At 41.6% G+C, this 20,368-nt stretch overlaps 1 protein-coding gene across 1 annotated transcript in view; it reads right to left on the bottom strand.

Moving 5' to 3' along the window:
* Nucleotides 1-13,561: 13,561 nt before the first annotated feature.
* The window catches only part of RRP15 (ribosomal RNA processing 15 homolog), a 28,335-nt gene continuing 21,528 nt past the window's right edge, over nucleotides 13,562-20,368 (bottom strand). The window contains exon 6 of the mRNA XM_009276852.1: nucleotides 13,562-14,238. Within this exon, the coding sequence (XP_009275127.1) occupies nucleotides 14,086-14,238 (153 nt within the window). The 3' untranslated portion in view covers nucleotides 13,562-14,085. The remainder of the gene's footprint in view (nucleotides 14,239-20,368) is intronic.

The following is a 20,368-nucleotide window of genomic DNA, read 5'->3' as shown; positions in this document are numbered from 1 at the left end:
GGGGGGGGGGGGGGGGGGGGGGGGGGGGGGGGGGGGGGGGGGGGGGGGGGGGGGGGGGGGGGGGGGTCCTGCCAGGCTTTTTTTAATTTTTTTTTAATTTTTTTTTAAAGGAAGGCTTTAATGTTTCTTGCACCTATTATTAAAGTAATTGGGCCAAATACCACCCTTGCTTTAGAGGAAGAATTACACGCCTCTTGCAAACCGCTTGGATGCGTTTCTGTTAGAGGTTGCGGGGCAGAGGGTAAGGATCTGCCCGCCGCCCCGGCAGCAGGAGGGGGTCGGTCCTTGCGCTGGCCCCCGCCTTGCTCCTAGGTTTCACTTCCAAGTGTGTTTTGGGCGCTCCTCGTCGCTCCCCGCTGAGAGGCCGCTTGGTAATCGGTGCTACCCGCCGAGCAGGGAGGGGATGAGAGATGAGGAGGATTTGCTCCTTCTCCGAGGTCGTCTCTCCTGTCGGAAGTGTGTAAATACATCCTCATCCGCACTTGACAGAAACTCTCAAGCCCCAAATGCTTAGGCTGCGCCTGTAATTCAATTTTTCTGCTGCCTCTTTTGGCCACAACAAACGTCACAGGCTCCATCCATGCCTGCTCCAGTGCGTGTATATGGGGAATCGCTCGTGCTTTGACCTCAGGAGGACAGCTGCCCTCCTCTGCCCTAGGGAAATTACTCTACTAGGCATCCCTCAACTTTACGTCATGAAGCTTTTCTTTCACAGTCCATTTATCATCCCTGTACATCGACATTAACTTTATGAAGTGATCAAGTAGCCTTTTTCTTTACCCTCACCCATTTTAGCCCTATATTCCCTTCTGAATTAAGTTGTCACGGGGTTTACTTGCCCGGAGTTTCCAATCACACCCTCCTAGGTGGGACAAGGCTGTTTCTGAAGAACCTCTGCTTCGCTTCCAGAGGTGAAGAAAGATGTAGAAGAGGTACTCGAAGGGCCACGGGCATTCAGAAGCACAGCTGGGCCGTTGCCTGCGGTATTACAGGTAAACACACATAACAGAAGTGAGACAGGATGACTAGGATCTATCTGAAAGCACAATGAGAATCATGTAAGACACAAACCAGCCAAACACCACCGAAGACTTTCTTCTGGCTGACCGCATCTCAGGAACCATCTTCTTTCTGCAAAATGTTCAAACGTTTTCTGAAGCTCCAGATGGCAGCCCCAAAATTAAAAGTGAGTTTTTCCTTCCCAGCGCGTCTGCGAGGAAAAGCGCTTCCTTATCATCCCTGTACATCGACATTAACTTTATGAAGTGATCAAGTAGCCTTTTTCTTTACCCTCACCCATTTTAGCCCTATATTCCCTTCTGAATTAAGTTGTCACGGGGTTTACTTGCCCGGAGTTTCCAATCACACCCTCCTAGGTGGGACAAGGCTGTTTCTGAAGAACCTCTGCTTCGCTTCCAGAGGTGAAGAAAGATGTAGAAGAGGTACTCGAAGGGCCACGGGCATTCAGAAGCACAGCTGGGCCGTTGCCTGCGGTATTACAGGTAAACACACATAACAGAAGTGAGACAGGATGACTAGGATCTATCTGAAAGCACAATGAGAATCATGTAAGACACAAACCAGCCAAACACCACCGAAGACTTTCTTCTGGCTGACCGCATCTCAGGAACCATCTTCTTTCTGCAAAATGTTCAAACGTTTTCTGAAGCTCCAGATGGCAGCCCCAAAATTAAAAGTGAGTTTTTCCTTCCCAGCGCGTCTGCGAGGAAAAAGCGCTTCCTCCGAGCAGCTGTGGCTGTGTGCTGGGGCGACGGAGGCGCCCAGCAGCACGGAGCTGCGGCACGCTGTTTGCATTGGCAGGGCTCTGCTGTAGGGGAACCTTGCACCAACGCGGCCAGCTAACCTAGTGCTGCTGCGGGTACCAGCAAAGATGAGATTCTCTGAGAGGTGAAGGAGCTAAAAAAATATATTATTTACAGGTACGTGTACACACACAGACTCTGAAAGTAAACTCTTCATTCTTTAAAAGTGCGTGGGCGTGTACAGCACGGCAGACACAACTGAGACTGCATCCTCCCGATGCAAGAGTTAATGGTGCTTTCCGCTTACATCTACGAATTCCCGCAAGGCCAGATTAAACCTCTCTGCCACAACATCACACTTTTACTGCTGTACATGTCAATGTCCTGCTCCTACTGACCTCGAAAACACAGCTGCAGTGTCAGGAATGGCAATGTTTCCAAAATTACTCAAATAAACAAGCAAGCTCAACATGTAGACTCAGCTGGTTTCACTTCTGCAACACACCTGTACAAAACCAAGGGGACAGTTCCTCGAGCTGTTACATCTCACAGCTCCGCTGCTGCTGCTAACCAGCTGAGGAATCAGCTCTGTTACACGAGGTACCTCAACCACAAATACTTCTAAAGAAAAGGGTTATTAAATTATTTCCTCCAAAAGCTACAGCTGAAACCATGGAGAAATTCCTTACACGGCATCTATGGCCCTGTAACACTTCGCTGCTGTAAATGCCCACCACTTGCCTCAGGGGCTCCAGAGCAGCCGTGGGGACAGTGCTCAACACCCTCCTTCTGTAGGAAACTTCCCACCATCTCTCAGGTGACCTCCACAGATACAGCCCTACCAGATCGCAAAACGTTTTGATTCTTGCAAGTTGATTTTAATTCAAATGTGGAAGAAAAAAACCCCCAAACTTGTCTTTCACAAATGCTGGAGCCCTAGAGATGCCCTACTGCAGGCTATCACACCCCTACGTGCTCGGTGCCCAGCCAGCCAGGCTGCCCACGCAGCCACATGTGCTGCAGGTCCAAGCTCCAGAGGAGCCCTCGACGTAAGCCGCCAGAGATCCAGCCGGGCTGACAGCAAACCAGTCCGACTAGATTTTGAAAGTTGCTGAGATTCCTTCTGATTTGGCAATGTTTCCTCAGAGTCTTTCAGACCAGCTAGGAAAAAAAAGAATTAAATCTTGGTTTTGTTCTCATTCGAGACGACCCGTTTGCTTCTCTTCTGACCCTTTTAGTGTGACAGAGGGCGTCAGGCTTACCTGGGTGCAGGTCTCCGTTTTGCCTCACCTCTGCAACAAAGCTCGATTCCCTAAAACTTTCTGGTATCACCATGGTGATGTTTTTGCCAGGCAGAACTTCCCGGGTGCAGCAGCAGCAGCGATGGGCTTCACCTCCTCCATTCCAAAAGCCCCGGCCACTTGAGCTAAATCCCCAGCAGCTGCAGAAGGCCCATCACACATGCCTGAGCTGCTCCGGTTCGCCCCAGGAAGGGACACCTACCTGCTAGCCAAATCGTTCAAATACGCATCGACATTCATAGACACCAACTTTCCATTTTGTAAACAGAAAATATCTGGAATATATACATCATGATACACCTCATCTTATTTCTAAAATCTCTCCCCTGCACATTTTTTGCCATGGAAGTCCTGCAAACTAGACTCTAAACAGGTGCTGTTTCTACCTTGCTAAAGTGAGCAACGCACAGAAGAGGCAATCGAAAATTGTCATAAATGACAGAGCCAAACTGTGTGCACTCTGCAAAGCTGGATAAAGAGTAATATCATCAGAATTCAGTAATCACATGCCCTTCTGCACAGGTAATCCAGCTCCCACATTCCACCTTTAATTTTCAGGACAGATAAATCTGTCAAAATCATCCCAATTACGGCTTTGTATTTTAGCCTGAAAAGCTTTTTATTTTTTATTCAGTCCAAAGTATTTTTTATTTAATGATTACCTGTTAGTTTCAAAAGCTGCTGGGATTATCAGACACTAAAGTTTAACTCAACTTAGACTTATCTGTTCCCTGTGCCTTTATGAAACGGACTTACACCACGGGGCTGCTGTCAGTGGAAGCTTTGTAAGTCAAAAAGCAGGAATGGGCCCTTAGCGTCCATACAGGGAAAGAACAGAACTTATCTGTCTTGGAGCTTTTAATTCAATACAATACTGTCCTTTTATATATTGATTTTTTTTTTTAATAAATAGTAAATGTTTATTAGAAAAACAGGGACACCTGGAAAGTTACTTCACTAAACGTAAAGGTTTCGTGTTTCCTATTAACTCAAAAATTACGTGGTCAGGATTTTACAATTTGTGGTTTCTTTTTAGATTGTTTTGGTTATACGCAAATGTGCTGTGCGAAATACAAAGGCAATAATCTTTCTAAAACTGCTGACGACCAGGCCATTAAGTAAGGTGGCTGGCCACATTTCATAAACTAAAGAACATTGTTGGAAGAGGAATAACTTTTAAAAGTTAAGAGGTGACTTTTGTAAACTCTCACACTGATGACGAGTGCAGGATGATTGCACAATTAATTCTTTGTGGCACGCACAGAAATCTGCAGCCGTAACTGTGGTTGTGTAGAATCTCAGTTATTCTGATGCAGGGTGCTAAGGAAAAAACTTTTGAATTCTCCTTTTTATAAAAATACGTGTACGAAGGTTCAACTCGTAGAGCCGAGGTGGCACCTAATAAAGGTGAGGCAAAGAGGAGATGACAAATAATGGAAAACTGTAATATATACCATAATAAAACCTTATATTTTACTGTTTATTATCCTTAGTGAAGTAGAAGTCCATACTTCTGCACTGCACATTTCATTAGTGTGCGCAGTAATGCCTGGATGAATTTGAGAGCAAATCCTGCTGACCTTACTAATACAAGCAGCCCCACTGCCCCTAGGATTGCATTTCATACCACCACAGCCCACTCTTGCAACGCTCGTGTTCCAGAAGATAAAGGCTACTTTATAGAACATGCTGTTTGACACGCAAGACTGCTATCCATATATACATATACATACGTAACTACTTGTCAACTTGCAAATCAAAGGTATGTTTCTGATAGATATATATATAGAACCTATTTGTAGGAATGAGACTTTTTTTTAATATATTTTTAATATATATAGAAAAAATATATTATATACAGTAGGAATGAGAACTATTTTTATTTATATAGATATACACACAATTTTTTATATATTTCATAAATATATTTTTATATACACACATATACATATATATAAAAAAAAGTTCTCGTTCCTACAAATAGATTCAATAACTTCAGTGGAAACAATCACAAGAGAGTAGTCAACAGGATCTGGTCCAAAAAGCCATTCAGGTGTCACCTCTGTGACCTTATGGAATGGCACCACCTCCACCGCCGAGTGAGAACGCAGTATTACAGCAAGGTATAATGTCCACACAGCAGTGTATAGCCTGTGTGTTTAAAACTGTACCTTAATAAAAGACATCTAGAATACAATTACAAAAAAAACCCCAAACAAACAAACCCACACAACCTTCAGGCAGGATCCTGATCCCAAGACGCCTCAAGCCAGAATGACTAAAATTTGAAGGAAAGGGGAATGTTCAGGAGGTGCTGAGATATTATAACTGACCCTCAGAATAACTCCCCTCCTCCCCCCAAAAAAAGTCTTATGGATAAGAGGAAAAAGGGAACAGAAAGGAACGTGAGCATTAGTCTGTATTTCAGTGCTAGGGTTATTATCCACACCTTACGCAGCTCAGATTTGCAACCCAGAAAATAGCTTCCCTGTAGTAAAGTTGCCCTCTCTCTCCAGAAAGCACAGCTGGACACCACAGGGTGTAGGGAAGCAATGCAATGATCAATGGTTGAAACCACCTATCCGAAAAATATACATTTTCAATAAAGGCTGCGCACATCAGTGCTGCATCCAAAGAGGTTTCTGCTCTTGGTTTCAGCCAATTCCCATCTTTAAATCAGTTAAGACTGAAGTCTTGATAAAAATTTTGTGAATGCCAGAGAAGTTCCCCCATGGTTACACCTCCCAGAGTCTGATCCCCTCATGTGCTCTTCCCAATCTGCCTGCCAGCCCTGAGGATGCCACACTAATCTTCTCTGTATCATTCCAGTTTTAGTCTATGTACCACCAAAAAAAAAGGCCTTCCTTAATCCTAGCACCTGTGGTTTTAATCACCACAGGAAATCCTGTTCCCAGTAAAGTCAGTAAGACTTAAATATCAGCAGAGGACAATGATCAGCTTCACTAACTAAAAATAGAAATAGTAATAAAAAAGGGAGAAATATAAGCACAGTGGTTTATATACCAGAGGGTCCTGACATCTACTTAAAGCAAGCATGACACTCACTAAAAATAGTAATAAAAAAGGGAGAAATATAAGCACAGTGGTTTATATACCAGAGGGTCCTGACATCTACTTAAAGCAAGCATGACAAAGTAAAGACAATAGAGTAAAAGTCATCCTTTTAATCTCAGTGTTTGAACTCCTGACTTGCATCTCTTTCTCAGTATTACAGCTGTTGCCTTCTATTTCTGAACTGCTCAGCAATGACTTGGGTTATACCTCATTAAGTAACATACAAATGATATCTATAAATATTGTATTCCTAACAGAGCATCCACAGGAGTTTATTCAACAAATTAAAATTATGTAACTCAAGTTAGAGTATGCACCCAGATTGCACTGCGGGATTTAAGAAGATTACATACAGAGCAAGATTAATTGGCAGCAATTTCAAAAATGGGCCAGCCAGTAATGCAATATTTGAAGTCATATTGTGCAACTACAAAACACTAACAGCCTTGGGTTTGGAGTCCTGTCTTCTTCACAAGCTGCTGCTACAGTCTGCACAGAAGAAAAGCTCTAATAAGCTAATACAGCTTCATAAGTGTTTTTCCTAATGGCTTTTAAGCAACACATGTTCAAGACGATCCTGGCGAGTTTAGAGAAAGCAATGCATTGCTTTATATTACCTCAGAAAAAAATAACAACCCCACACTCGTGCAATATTAAGGTTTTGTGCTGCACTCACAAACCTAGCTCCAGAGAAGGTCTTTGTATTGCCACTCTCCCTTCTCCTCCCAGCCTTACACATTTTTAAACCCATTTTCTATGCCTGGCTACTGAAATCAATGAAAGCAGTATTATTGAGTGGCTGATCGAACTACAGCCTTCCAGCGAGACAGTTTGAGCTCGGTGACTCAATCTAGAAATAGAACAGAAAGATCCATTTCAGTTCAGCTGGGGTTCGTCTCCCTATAGCAGAACTTTACGTAAAGCCCACAGGCTTATGTTATCCCGAAGGCTGCTCTGTACAAAGGTACTGAACGCTGGAAGAATTGGCATCCTTAGCTTGTCCGTGCAGAGTTGAAACACTGCTCAGCGCATGACTGGCAATGTAAGAAGAAATTTTACACTTAATCATAATTGAGTGCTTTTTGATTCTGTGATAGTGACAATTTTGAGCCAGATCTAGATTATTTTAGAGCCGGATCTAGAACAGGCCACTGTCTTGGGTCTGGGCTGCACTTGGGAAGCTGAGGAGCAGCACCACCTGCACAGCCCCCAGGCCCAGCCCGGGGCTGAACGCAGTGCCCCGTCCAGCTGCACACCTCACGAGGAAGAGTTTGTGCAACACCCCTTTTTAAAAGGAAGCCTCTACCAGCACAGGTGACCCCCCAGCTGGGTGGTTTGTCTTGGGAGCATGCTTGGAGAAGTGTTCTGCAGAAGGAGGAGAACCTGAGAGCACTTCCCCTATCATCCAAGGGGGACCGTGGTTTGAGGACAAAGATCTTTAAAAGCATAAGGAAGATCAAAAGAATTACTGTGCTTTTCCACAAATTTAAGAGGCCTATATTTTCTAGAAGAATAAAAGCGAAAGGTATTGTGCAAACAAAATTTAAGAACAACAGACACCAAGAATGGGAGAACTATCTTCATTAAACATACCAAAGCCCAGTCTGTACTTTGGACATTAACGTCTAAATTTCTCCATCGTGGATATAGACTGACAGCTGAAATGCCCACTCTCACAAATTCAAGTGTCTTTTGAACATCCACCTCGTTAACAGGTAAGTCAGAGCTTAGAAAAGCCTATACACTGGCTGACAGTGCAGATGTCAGACCCAGTACCATCTCACATAAAGGACCTGAGTCCACAGACCCATCGCTTCACTCTCTTAAGAAATTAAAAGAAATTAATTTGTCACAAGGCAGATGGTCCAGCAATATGCTTCAACAGTAACTGAAATGAATGAGAGCCGAAGACAACAGTCTGTCTCTGGTAAGCATAATATTGACATTATAGAAAGACACACAAGTAATTAATTTCCCTTCTTTCTTCATCTTCTTTACAAAAAAATGTATCTCACTTCCACTTTAATTCTAGACAATGACACCAAAACTTAAAAGAATGCTCCAGCAGTTAAAAAAAAAAAAAAAAAGAGAATAAAAGTAACTAAAATAGCAGATGGAGAGAACAGCAGTGGCACTGGCAATCCTGATCTGACCTCCTGATTGCACTCCTACAATGTCAGAAAGGTGTTCAACATCTTGCAAGGCCTGACTGGTCCCTTTGCTAACACAATCTGCGAGAATGAATGTCACTATATCATCCCCCCAGGCTGGATTTGTTTGATCAATGTTGTAACTGGAAGTATAAATATACTTCGGTCTAATACATTGTTTTGGCAGAATAACGAGCCCTTAAACTGAGGATCTTGCCTGAAGATTCTGAAAAATCTTCACAGTCTTTTTCTGTTATCATGAAGAGACACCCACTTGAGAATTTTATGAAGTCTTTTCTTAATAAAAAAAATATTCTTTTCATAAGCACATAACAAGATTTCAGCACGTACTGTCAAGCATTTCACTCACCTAAAACCCAACAGTATACAAAACCACACTATTGTTACCAACATGCAGCTGTGTGACATCCTTTACTTATGAACCTTAAGCTCTTTTGAAACTCGTTGGGATTGTAAATGAGGAAAGACCTACACAATGGTGGAAAGGCTAACAGCGTGACTTTGATCGCCCTTCATCTCTAAGGAGCACTGCAAGGTGCTGACTGTATGGATGTTATGGGCAGGTATATCAAAGTCTCAATTACGAAGAGCAGTAAGCTCAGGTGCTCAGCCCTCTAACAACAGTTTTCATTCAGCTGCCTGACTTCAGGCACCCTTCCCGAAATGGATCCACGCCAGTATTTGTCCCTGGATGTAGGATATCCTAAGTATAAGGCTGCTTCAAAAGCATACTCTTAGAAGTCTCTGCCAGTGGCAGAGCTGGGAATGAAGCCCAGGACTATTGATACCCGTATTTCTACCCGCAACTTCCTACTCTTCCAATATATCGCTGCCCACAAACTTTGCAATTTATGGATCACTTGAAAAACAAAGAAAATCCTCTTTAGATAAACCGTACACAACCTGAAAGTCAGTGCAGTACACATTCAAGATAATAATCAAAACCAAACATCCACATAATGAAGAAAGCTTTCCACTACCATTTTGCTTGGATGAAGCAACGCTTGTATGTATTTCCATTCTGAACAAGAATGGGAACGTCCTTCTTAACTGGGATAGAAAAACAAAGATAAAAGCCACAGAGTGATTGAATAGCCGAGGGCCTTCAGTCATCATCTCCAAGATTACATTTTTAATGCAGTTTATAAAGGGCTCACGAATGGCTAGTGGAATCTTCAAGTACTTCAATATTCAAACAGGTTTTAAAACTATGGCAAACAACCGTCTGCTACATTCTACTTGTGATCATACACGCCTATAATAGACATTTACTTAAAGACCTGATTAGCACATAACATCAGCAGGTTGCATATTTAACCATTTCTAAACTATGCATTAAGTTTCTGATAAGAAGCGTAACCAGTGTATCTTTTAAGTGAACTATTTCTATTAATTATTTAGGTACTTCTGAGGATGCTTATGTCTGTAAGAAATCCTAGTGGTATCAAACCTCAGTGCAAGTCTGATCCTGGTTAGCAGTTCACAATTAACACCACATATACTGAAAACAGAATTAAGAAACACTAAGAAAATATTGCAAAATAATGCTCAAAAAGTTCACTCACTGGCATGAGAGAATGGGCTATTGAAACGACCGAGGCACTGTGAAGAAATAACGCTTTTTATGAGTATTCCTAAAATCACCTTCCAAAGTGCCTCTTGGAAGCCATTTGTGCTCATGAGGTCATATCTGAAGGCTTGATGGAAGTGTCCTAATTCATTTTACAATCTGCTAACCAACAGATTAAACACATGGATTTAAACAAAAGGAAATAATTTCAAAGGATGAAGCATTACACAAACACATGCATTTTTGGTGCTGAAGCTATTCAGTTTGACTGGAGTTTTATTTCAACATGTCCCTTAAGACAGAAAAGCAATTAAAAAGATGCATTTGAAAACAAAATGCTTTGTCTAAGAAATACCAGCCATCCCTATCAGTCTGAAAAAGAATGATTAAGGAAAAGCCCTTATCTGCCAGATCATCTACAGAGGTGAAACCTTTGAGGTTTACATACTGACAAGAGGTTAAAAGCCACTGCTTTAGAGTAACAGTAAGTGAAATTGACAGTCTTCCACCATCTGTTAACCAAGAACTTGTCCAGTCTCCAGTGTCTGCCACCAAGGTCCTAGAGTCTAAATTTAACGTCTTATTTAGCACTAGGATCCTATCTGTTTAACAAGATCCTAAGAGTCTTCACTACTTCAAGCCTTCTCCTGGCCCTCTTACTCCTTACCTCAGCAAGTCTTGCAGAAATCATTGAGCAATTTGCAGGGGCTGGAAGTGAACAACATTGATGACTGCTCTGTGTGGATATTAACTATGCCAGGACTCATTTCATAAGAATGAGGAGTTTGTCATTTTAAGTTGTGCAGAGTGTTGTGTGCCAGATGACTTCTGCCTTCCTCCCTGGAGACAGCTACTGAGCCAGCTCTGAACAGATGCGGCTTTACAGACCACCTTCTTCTGGAAGCATCAGATAGTCAAAACACTTTTATGGCCTCCAAACAATTCATTTCTCTCTTTAAAACAAAACACACACAAAAAAGGCCTATCTCCACTAGGAAGCAGCAGGGGCCCCAGGCAGCAGCTTCCAGCTCTTTTTTGTTCTGCTCAACTTGTGAACCCAGGAGAACCTGCCTCACAGCTGCAGAAGTGGGAGCTCTTCCCTCCGTGTTTTAACAGGGAAGAAAGACCCTGTGGTACAGTAGCATCAGGCACAACAAGGATATTCCACCACCACCACCCTCAAAGTGTTTCCCTAACAGCAGGCTGAAGAAAATCAGGGAGAAGGTGGTTCCCCCTCCCCGCCCCCCATAGGCCAACTCATGCTTTCCTTGCTGAAAAAAGTTAGCACAATTAATGCGAAGAGAAATTAGACCAGAGGATGAGACACATGGGAAGAGCTGAACCCTGTGCCTTCTCTTATTAAACAAAACTTTATTGCCTTGCATGCAATCCATAGAATATTAAACTCTACATACTCTGGAGTTGGCTTGCAGCCTAACAAAACTGGAACCACCCCATCCTTATTGGCTTTATATAGATAGGTACAGAAATATACAAAGTTGAGATGATTCATGCTCTCTGGAATGAAGGGCAGCAGCGCAGCTTTGCTTAAGCAGAGATATTCCTGGGAGCAGGCAAAACAGACCGAGCACTCGGACGGCTGGGAAAAGCCGCTGAAGGTTGTTCTTGGTAGCTATTGAAAAGGAAGAACACTACTGAAAAAAGCGGCTAGGGAGGCGGGCAGGGCAGCCGATTCCACATCGGAGAGAGGAGACCAGAAGGTATCTGGGCCAAACAGGGTCTAGCTCTTCTTTCAAATTGCTAGTCAATTAAAACAAAACTTATGAAATACATCAGCCGCCAAATGCCTAAAAGAGTCTCGAGCTTATTTCTCTTCTGGAGGTGGTTACCAATTTAAGTTATTCTAGGAGTTTCTCTGCGTATGGCACAACCAAATGACAAGGAAAGGCAAGGTACAGTATCAAAATTAAAAAAACTATCCAGTATACATAAAAATCTGAGTATTATGCTTCTTAAAAGACAAGAAATGCTCTTCACCTACAGGCAAGAGGTACTTCTATGTAGTCTAAATGAAATGGAAGCTCAAGATATTTTTAGCAGTCTTGATATATTCCGTATTTTTCTGAAATACACAAGTGACACTTCAGTGCTTTAATCAAAACATTACTCCCAAAATGCACAAATAAAACTCAAATACCCAAGTATCACAGAAGTATTCTGAAAGTATTTTGAAATTTGTAATAATCACCTCAGGATGATGTAGTTCCTAAGAAAAACAAGATTATTTTCCAAAAATTTGATCTCAGAGAGAGACTGGTGATATCAAACTAGAGAACGACTGGAGATTTAAAGGTGCTGATGTAATTTTTCCACACAAAGTAACTGAACTCTGCAGAAAGAAAGCAATGTCAGATTAGACTATTATGCTGCTTCAGAGACTCAAAATTCATTGTAGTATATTTTTGTATTGCACTAATGAGATGCCAACTCTCGCTGAACAGCTATACAGATGTCTAACCTTCAGAAGCTGGGATAACCATATGTCAAACTTCTGTGGTTTTGCCACTTGATATTTTGGGTGTATGCCTTCATTTGTGATAATAAATATCAGGCCACAAACTAATGTCTCCTCAGATATCTAATATGTTTAACACTCAAACCAGCTTGAAAATCTAAACACTTCTGCTGTTAGCTTTGAGTTCTCCTCAAAGAATTACGCTACAATATATACCAGATGAATAGGCTAGGGATAACACAACCATTGCCAGTTGTTAGGATGGGTTTCTCTGCCATTTTTTACGTATATTTTTTTATCCTGCAGTATACACAAAGTTCAATCCCCGCTCCCCTCCTCAAGGCCTTCATTAGGAAAATCTAAATCCACTGTCCTACCACACATTTCAATGCTGCAGACTGAAAATCCGAAAGTCGCTCCTAATCATATCTTGCATGAGAGCAGGTACAAAGAAAGGTTTGTATGCAAGACATCTGTAGAAACAGACAGAATAGTACTATATATTGTAAGTATCAATTAATAGGCCCCAAGGCATTTTCTTCACACAGCAAATGGGGAAACGCGATAGCAAAGTTAAACGACACAGCATCAGACAGCCAGTCTGGAACAGTGAAGGCAGCAGAATTCAACCCCAGCCTCCCATTTAAAGCACCTTAATCACAATGCACTTCCTTCTGTATGCGCACGCTTATACAGAATATATTCATGTCACGTATGTTAGCTTCTGCACCTTCACAACCAAACAACTAATTAGGAGAAATTGCTGTAGCTTAAACAAAGCCAATAGTGTTACGCTGACATATGTTTTCCAAATTTTGGTACCGTTACAGTATGCACCTAAGAGGAAGGGCTTTCGCTTGACCCTTTACAGACCTGAGGAATTAGCATTATAGCTGACTAAACCCACAGGATGCATCTCAGAGGTCCGGCTCCTTACTGAAAAAGGCCAGAACACCAGAACTGCAAATGAAGCAACACTGAACACAATTTTATGCGGTATTGCTGGAAAAGCCCTCCCTCCTCCAACAAAAACAATAGCAATGACTGTCCTTTCCTCTCTTCAGACTTGCAATGGAAAAACATACATACATATATATATAAAATATAAAAGCCAATCAGCAGGGTCAAGTCTCTCTTTTTACAGTTATGTTTCCAGAGTTGCCTCCGATCAAACCAATGCTCCAAGACCAGAACTACCACATTAATGGTTACTTTTCTTTATTATCTACAAAACCTTTCCTGGCCAAAGTAGTAAAGACTCTATAGGAGTCCGATAACTTTACAAGGTGACGGCATTTCTGTGTTTATTGTAAGCCATTTCTATTGCGAATTGCTAACAACTTTTCAAAGTGCAACACTGATTTGGAAATGCAGGCACACTAATACATCAATTGCCATGACTAATGTATAAACTTTTAATGACCTTGGCAAAATCCTTCTTTCATTGGGCAGGTGCCACTATTTTGACTGTACAAAATGTTTTGGAAATATGTTGAAAATTATACATGTTTTGGAAAATATTTCAGGATTTCAGTATAGCAAATGAAGCTATATTAAATAAAAGTTTGACATGGAGGAGAAAACACTCCAAAGCTATGCAAGTTTTTTTTTTTTTAAAAAAAAAAAAAGAGAGACATCCTCCAAGTGTTGTACATTCACGGAATGTCAACTTTTTATCCAAACAAATTTAAGAAGATAAAACATTATTTTGAATGGTTTTCAGTTTCATTCAGTCACTCTCATCATCTTGTTTCAGACCACCTCCTTGTTCAGTATTGCCCTCTCCATCGCTTTCCTTGTCCCAGTCTTTCATAGATGCTCCCATCATGAAGTCATCACGCAGTATATTCCATTCTGGCCCCTCTTCAGACTTCACTTCACCCTGAATGTTTGAGGGGAGGAGAAGAGGGAACAGAGTAAGATGAGATGAATGTGAAAGGCAGTAAAAGATGGAAGCTTTTCATGCAATCAAAATAACACCTCTCACTCTTACAATTTGCATCAGCAGACCTACCGAGAGCTAGCTCTTTATGCAAATGGTACACAGAAATATGCAGGACAATCATAAACGACTTGATGCTAAATAAGCAAACTTGTTTTAACCAACCAATAAAATACGGAAACAAAACAATTATTCCTCATGGATGAAACAGTCAACCCTGGGCATTGCTTCCTTTATTAAAATCTTTCTTGGCAATCAGAATGGATTCATGATATCATTTATTAACCCCCAGGTGCTGCTTCATTAGAACACTTCTTGGCACATTTCTAACACACAAATATGGATTTAATAAAGGCTTAAAAACCCCCAAATTTAATATTTAACATATTCTGTGATATGTGAACCAAATCCCCTTTATGTGGATTATTACCTCACTACCTGGGCTTGTCATATGGTGCAAAGCTGCCTCTAAAAGAAACAAAGTTGATCTACACTCAGCAAGCCAACAACACCTTACTCCAAATTTCCTACCTCTTGAAAGTGGTTAAACTGAGGCCACACTACATGGACTGGTGAATAATAAAGAGTAAGTGACAGGAGTGCAGTTTTAGGTTAGCACTGAAAACAGTGCTTAGTTGCAGTTCTTCTAAGTGACAGATCGTATTTGGGCAGTGCAACAGCCCCATCCTGTGGCAACAGTTTTAAAGAACAGCTTGAAGCTATTCCTAGATTTTTACTGAAGGAAAATATTAAAAACTGTTCAGTGTACTGAAGGAGGATGTCAGTGGTTTAAGCCTTAGTGGCAAAATACTTCTGAGGAACAATGTGGCTCAGTGTCCAGCAGGCAAGCAAAAAATTGTCCTACCGAAGTGGAATCAGGGGCACTGAAAACAAGAATTTACTTTTGCAGGGTCTTTGAAACAAAGTTAATACAGCTATCTCAGGTGTGCTTTTCCCGTTCCCCTGCTCAAAAGGCCAGGCCTCAACTGACTCACCCTGGTTTAAGTAACTATCACCTCCTGATACTGTACAGTGGATGGGGGTCATCTGTAACAGCATCCTCTGCAGATGCAGCTTTGCCTACTAGACGCAAAACCCGTAGTAAATGTATGATCGCTGTAGACATTCGTTCATGCCTCTTCTTTATCATGCAGCTAGGAATATGCGATACATAGAACCATAGCATAGTAAAGCTGATGTCCGTGCAACCTTTGGGAGAGAGCAGCATAAAGAATTTAATAGCAGGAGAAATGAGGAACAGAGAATGCAGGTCGACCACTGTAAATCTAACAAATAACTTCTGTTGGTGTGATATGATGTAAGTGCAAAAAGTCTGCCAAACAAGATACGTACTTTTAATAGGTAACCAAAGTGGAAATGCTAAACGTGACTTCTCCTGCAGTTCTTTTTCGAAAGATCACTCACAAAAATAGGATAACAAGTCTTAATACTTTCCTTCCCCAAAAGGAATCTCCCAGGGCCCAGTTAAAAAAAAAAAGAGAAACTCTACAGCTGTTCCTCAAGATGCTTGCACTGTGTTTTGTTTTGGTGGGGTTTTTTTTGTCTTCACAGCTGCTCTCATTAATGCCTACTCCCAAGAGTAACGCTCCCATCCCAACAGCCTCCCTTCTCCCGAGGGTAGTGCCTTCTAACCACTTTCCACTCTTGCAGCAATTCACTTCAAATGCTATACCCAGTAAAGCCTGAAATCATCTCAGACAGGGTAATCAACTACCTGGAATTAAGAGTTACAGATAAGGTAGGTCCCTAGGCAGACCTTAAGATGTTCACATGGGAATAACCTGTATTAGTGCAAACACAGGTACTCTGTTATGGGACGCAGGGAGAGGTTACCTCCCCCCCCCCCCCCCCCTTTTTAACTGTATTTCAGTTGTTTTATGTATTTACCTTTGCAGAGTAGAGAAAGGTTGAAAAGATTACAAAAGTCACCAAGCTTTTTTTTTTTTTTAATCCCAGACCTTTTATAAATTACTGTTTGAACATGCTACAAGGTAAAATTTGAAATACCTAAATGGAAAAATCCCATCTTCCTTACAAAACAACCCAATTTTCCTTTTTTTTTTATATCAGAATAAATCCAGAGGTTCCATTTTTTCCCAGATGCGCAGAACAGGGATTTTTTTTTTTTTTTTTTTTTTTTAAACAGCACAGCAGCAGTAGATTATTGTCAGCAATGACAGTGAAAGGCTCAGGGTTTGAAAAGCCCAATGCTCAAATTCATCATAAGCTACTATTCAGCAACCATTAGCCTTTCTTTCTACGTCAAGTGAACAACAGGACAAAAGAAGGACCTCAACAAAAGAGGGATGCTGATCCTCCATTGCAGTACACACTATGTAAAGCACCACAAAGGTTTGAACAGAGTTTTACAACAAGCCCTAAGGAGAAAGGCAGAGGTAGCATGTCCATGCCTCAAAGATGAAGATTAAACGCTTGAAAGCAAATATTTCATCAATTTTAAGCACGTTCCCAAGTGAAGAAAAACCCATGTTTAGTATCTTCATTCCTAACTCATTTACTGCTCTATTTTCCCCTCAGAATAAAAACTACCCAAATCTATTGTATCACAAAACATTCCTGGAGTCTTAAGAAAATATGCAGCAAGACTATTTGTATAATTAACAATTAGTTCAACTCTAACATCGCTTCCCAACTTGCTTTATGTAAGAATGTTAATACACTTGGGTTTTCAATGCCATAATCTGGTTTCATCTAAATAAAACAAAACTGATTCTTGGCACGTGGAAAATAAACCAGCTTTCATTCTACACAACCACTTTTGAACTTCCAGTCAGCTGTTCATCCACATCTCCCACATTTCGCTACAGCACTGAAGTCTCCTGTGAACATCCCCAAATGAAAACAAAGCAGGCTATAGAAACATTAGTGTGTAATGCTACGTAAAGTGGATCCTTCGATAAGGCAAGGACTGAAAAATTCTGGTGTTGCTTTTTTTTTTATACATACATTTGAATGGTTTGTTCTTTGCCTGAAGGTGTGGCAACCTATTTCAAAAGGTCTGAGAGGCAGCAGTTAGTAAAATACCTCAGGAGTCACTGGTACATGGTGATGCACTTGTTATCATGAGCTGAAATAAGAGACCAAAACGTGGAGTGTGTTTACTCTAGTGCAGATACTTATTTGCTGGGACAGACCGATAGTCCAGTTGAAGAGAGATCATATAAATAAGATAAACACCATCTTACCTGCTTGGTGTGCCACCTAAGCTATGACAGCATTAGCTCAAGTCTGACACAAGTAGGGCTCTGTAGTGGGGACATACTTCCCAAAATAATTGTGGTTTGAAGACATACCCTCTAAAATCTGCACCAGGACAAGATGAACTGGAATTCTTAGCCAAGTCCCAATAAAACCAACCAACCACCCACGAAACAACAAAGCTTAGGTCTGTCACCTAGAACAAACAGCCGTCCCTTGCAGGATCCGGGCTGGAACTGCCTCCTGCATACTTCTGGAGGAATTGGTCTATGAAAGCCCCATGGCATCAGCAGCAGCTATATGATCAAGATCAAGTTAGAAATCTCCCTGTCTTGGCTCATTTCTTTACCACTGCAAAAATTTTGAGCTACATAATTCACTCTTGGTAAATGACATTACAGTAAGTATCTTCAGCTGAGACCTGCCAAACTCAACACTGGAGTTGTGGCAGACTGCACTGCCACTCAGGTGTGAGATCAATCCTCTCTACCCCTTCTGAAGTTGTCAGAAGTAGCAGCAGGATACTTGTAACTGCACATAGCTGCTTCAGTCTGCAAACGAGTGCCTTAGCTCAAAGCCTTTGAGCTTAAGGGAATTAAGTTCAGTCAAGTCACAGGACGTTGTCATTTTCATCTGTTGCTTTACTGGCACAGCAAAATCCTAAAACCAGAGCAGGAAAGTTTGCCAGAGCTTTTCAGAACCCTGTGCATAAGCAGAACAAAGGCCCATAATGCTTATTGGTACGTAACGGCATTAAAAGATATGTCTTGAAATCGGAGCGCACAGATTAAAGACAGCATTTCACTCTGCTTTCCACCAGCTCATGTCACTTGAGCATATCCCAGTTTCTGCATCTGCAGAACAGCAAACATCCTGCATCACCACAGACATTCCCCTACAGCCTGCGTCCAGAAGACAGTAACTGAAGGGTATTAACAAATGAACATTTTTCAGACCTAGGAATTGCAATCAGCGCATTGGGCGCCCATGCCTTTGCTCCATGTACAAGATGAAATGCCAGAGCTTGCAGGGGCATCTCTCTTTACCATCACATACAATAAACGTTTATTTGTACCTGTCAGGGAAGGAATTTTTAACATAAATATCTCTCAAGCAACAACTTTAAGCCCTGAGAAAACAATTCTAACACGTCTAATTAATTTGAACTGCCTCCCCAGGTTCCTCTGTTTTGCTCAATACAAACATCTAAGACCTTGAAATAGAGGGAGGCTTTTGTCACGACGATGAAGTTAAAAAGCGTAACTGCCAAAATGCGTTCTCGCATACATCTGACAATTACCTTCCCCGCCAGCCTGCATCTTGCTCTGAATGACTGCTGCTATTCTATTCCTCATCCCCAAGCAAGTCGGTTTAAACCTAGCTCAAAAAAAACCCAGCATAGGCATACACCGAGGTGTGTTAAATCTCTATTAAAAAAAAAAATCACTTGGTGGAAGTGGGGGAGGAAATGGAAAACAAAGAACACCAGCTTCATCATTTCTCCTCAATTTGTTTTCAGGAATATCCAAGCTCACAGGCTAAGAAAATAAGTTTCCTCTAGGCTGGGAGGAAATAAAGAAACTGCAGCTGAAGTATCTAAAGCAGCAATACGTAATGATTTTTAACAGAAAAATTATACTTTGGTTTAATCCTCAGCGCTGCTTGCAACTTTAACTAATTTGAATTACAGCGAGATCTTGACTATAAGAAATGTTCCTATGTACTCCTGATCCCAAACAGACAAAACCCCACAGATCTGGAAACTGAGAATACATCCTGTATCGCTTCTATCTTGAACTTCTGAGCTGAAGTCTCACAGCAGTCACGCTGACTTTGGGAAGCATTTTCTACCTTGCAGAACATCCGAGCTGCACAACAGAAGTCTATTCTGCTGCAGCATAATTCTGCACAATCATTTATTCCTTAACGTGAGAGTCATTCAATACCCATTTGCATCCTCTCTCTGAATGAGAAATTAGAGTGATTGAACTGAATTGCCTTGGTATATTTGAGGTGACGCTATACTGCGGTTATCAGCAGCGGCACAGGAGATTCACTCAGACCGCAAGGTCTCTTGTGCACACCAGAATCTGCACTGGCATTTCTAGTAAATAAACCTAATTTTTTTAGTGTGTTTTGAAGCCTGCTGCTCCTGTTCAAACTTCTCTGCAAGTAACGCACTGGAATTATTACTACAAGCACAACAAATACCGATTTTCCTTCTGAGCACAGCCAGAAGACCACCCAGAGCTTAATGACCTGCATGAGGAATCTCCCCATCCTCACATCCTCCTCTAGGGTTTACTACAACTGGGGATGTGTGAATGAGAAGGAATGCTTTGGGTCGGCACGCAAAGGCTTAAACATGCCCCAACCTTAGAGGGGTCAAAACTGAATTACAGAAATTCTGAAAACAAGCATTCATCTGGACTTAAACAAAGAAGAAAAATCATTAGCATCATTATTAAATGCTCAGCTGCAAAGAAGAATCACAGAAAGAGCTTATGAGAGAACAGATTTCCTCAGCCTTAGTTAATCAGAAACCTCATAAATCAGTGTTTTTGTCAGAAAAAAGCAAAAAAATTTTAAGAATTCAAGCGTAACACAGTGCCCTTCTGCATACAGGATGCTCTGGAACTCCTCAGCCCATGCTGTGCTCCAGCTCCGATAGCAGCCATCTCAGAAATCTTTCTGCTGCACGAGGAATTTTACCACATGCTGCTGCAAGACAACATCTGGCCATAGTGGCATCAAGACTCCCTTTACACATTTTAATGAGATGATGAACAGCACGGGCATGCTACACTCGGGAGCCCCTCACAGAAAATAA

The sequence above is a fragment of the Aptenodytes forsteri genome, unplaced genomic scaffold (assembly GCF_000699145.1).
Source record: "Aptenodytes forsteri isolate BGI_AS27 unplaced genomic scaffold, ASM69914v1 Scaffold465, whole genome shotgun sequence".
Classification (NCBI taxonomy): domain Eukaryota; kingdom Metazoa; phylum Chordata; class Aves; order Sphenisciformes; family Spheniscidae; genus Aptenodytes; species Aptenodytes forsteri.
Note: the sequence above shows the minus strand (reverse complement) of the source record. Positions and strands in the feature narration are given on the sequence as shown.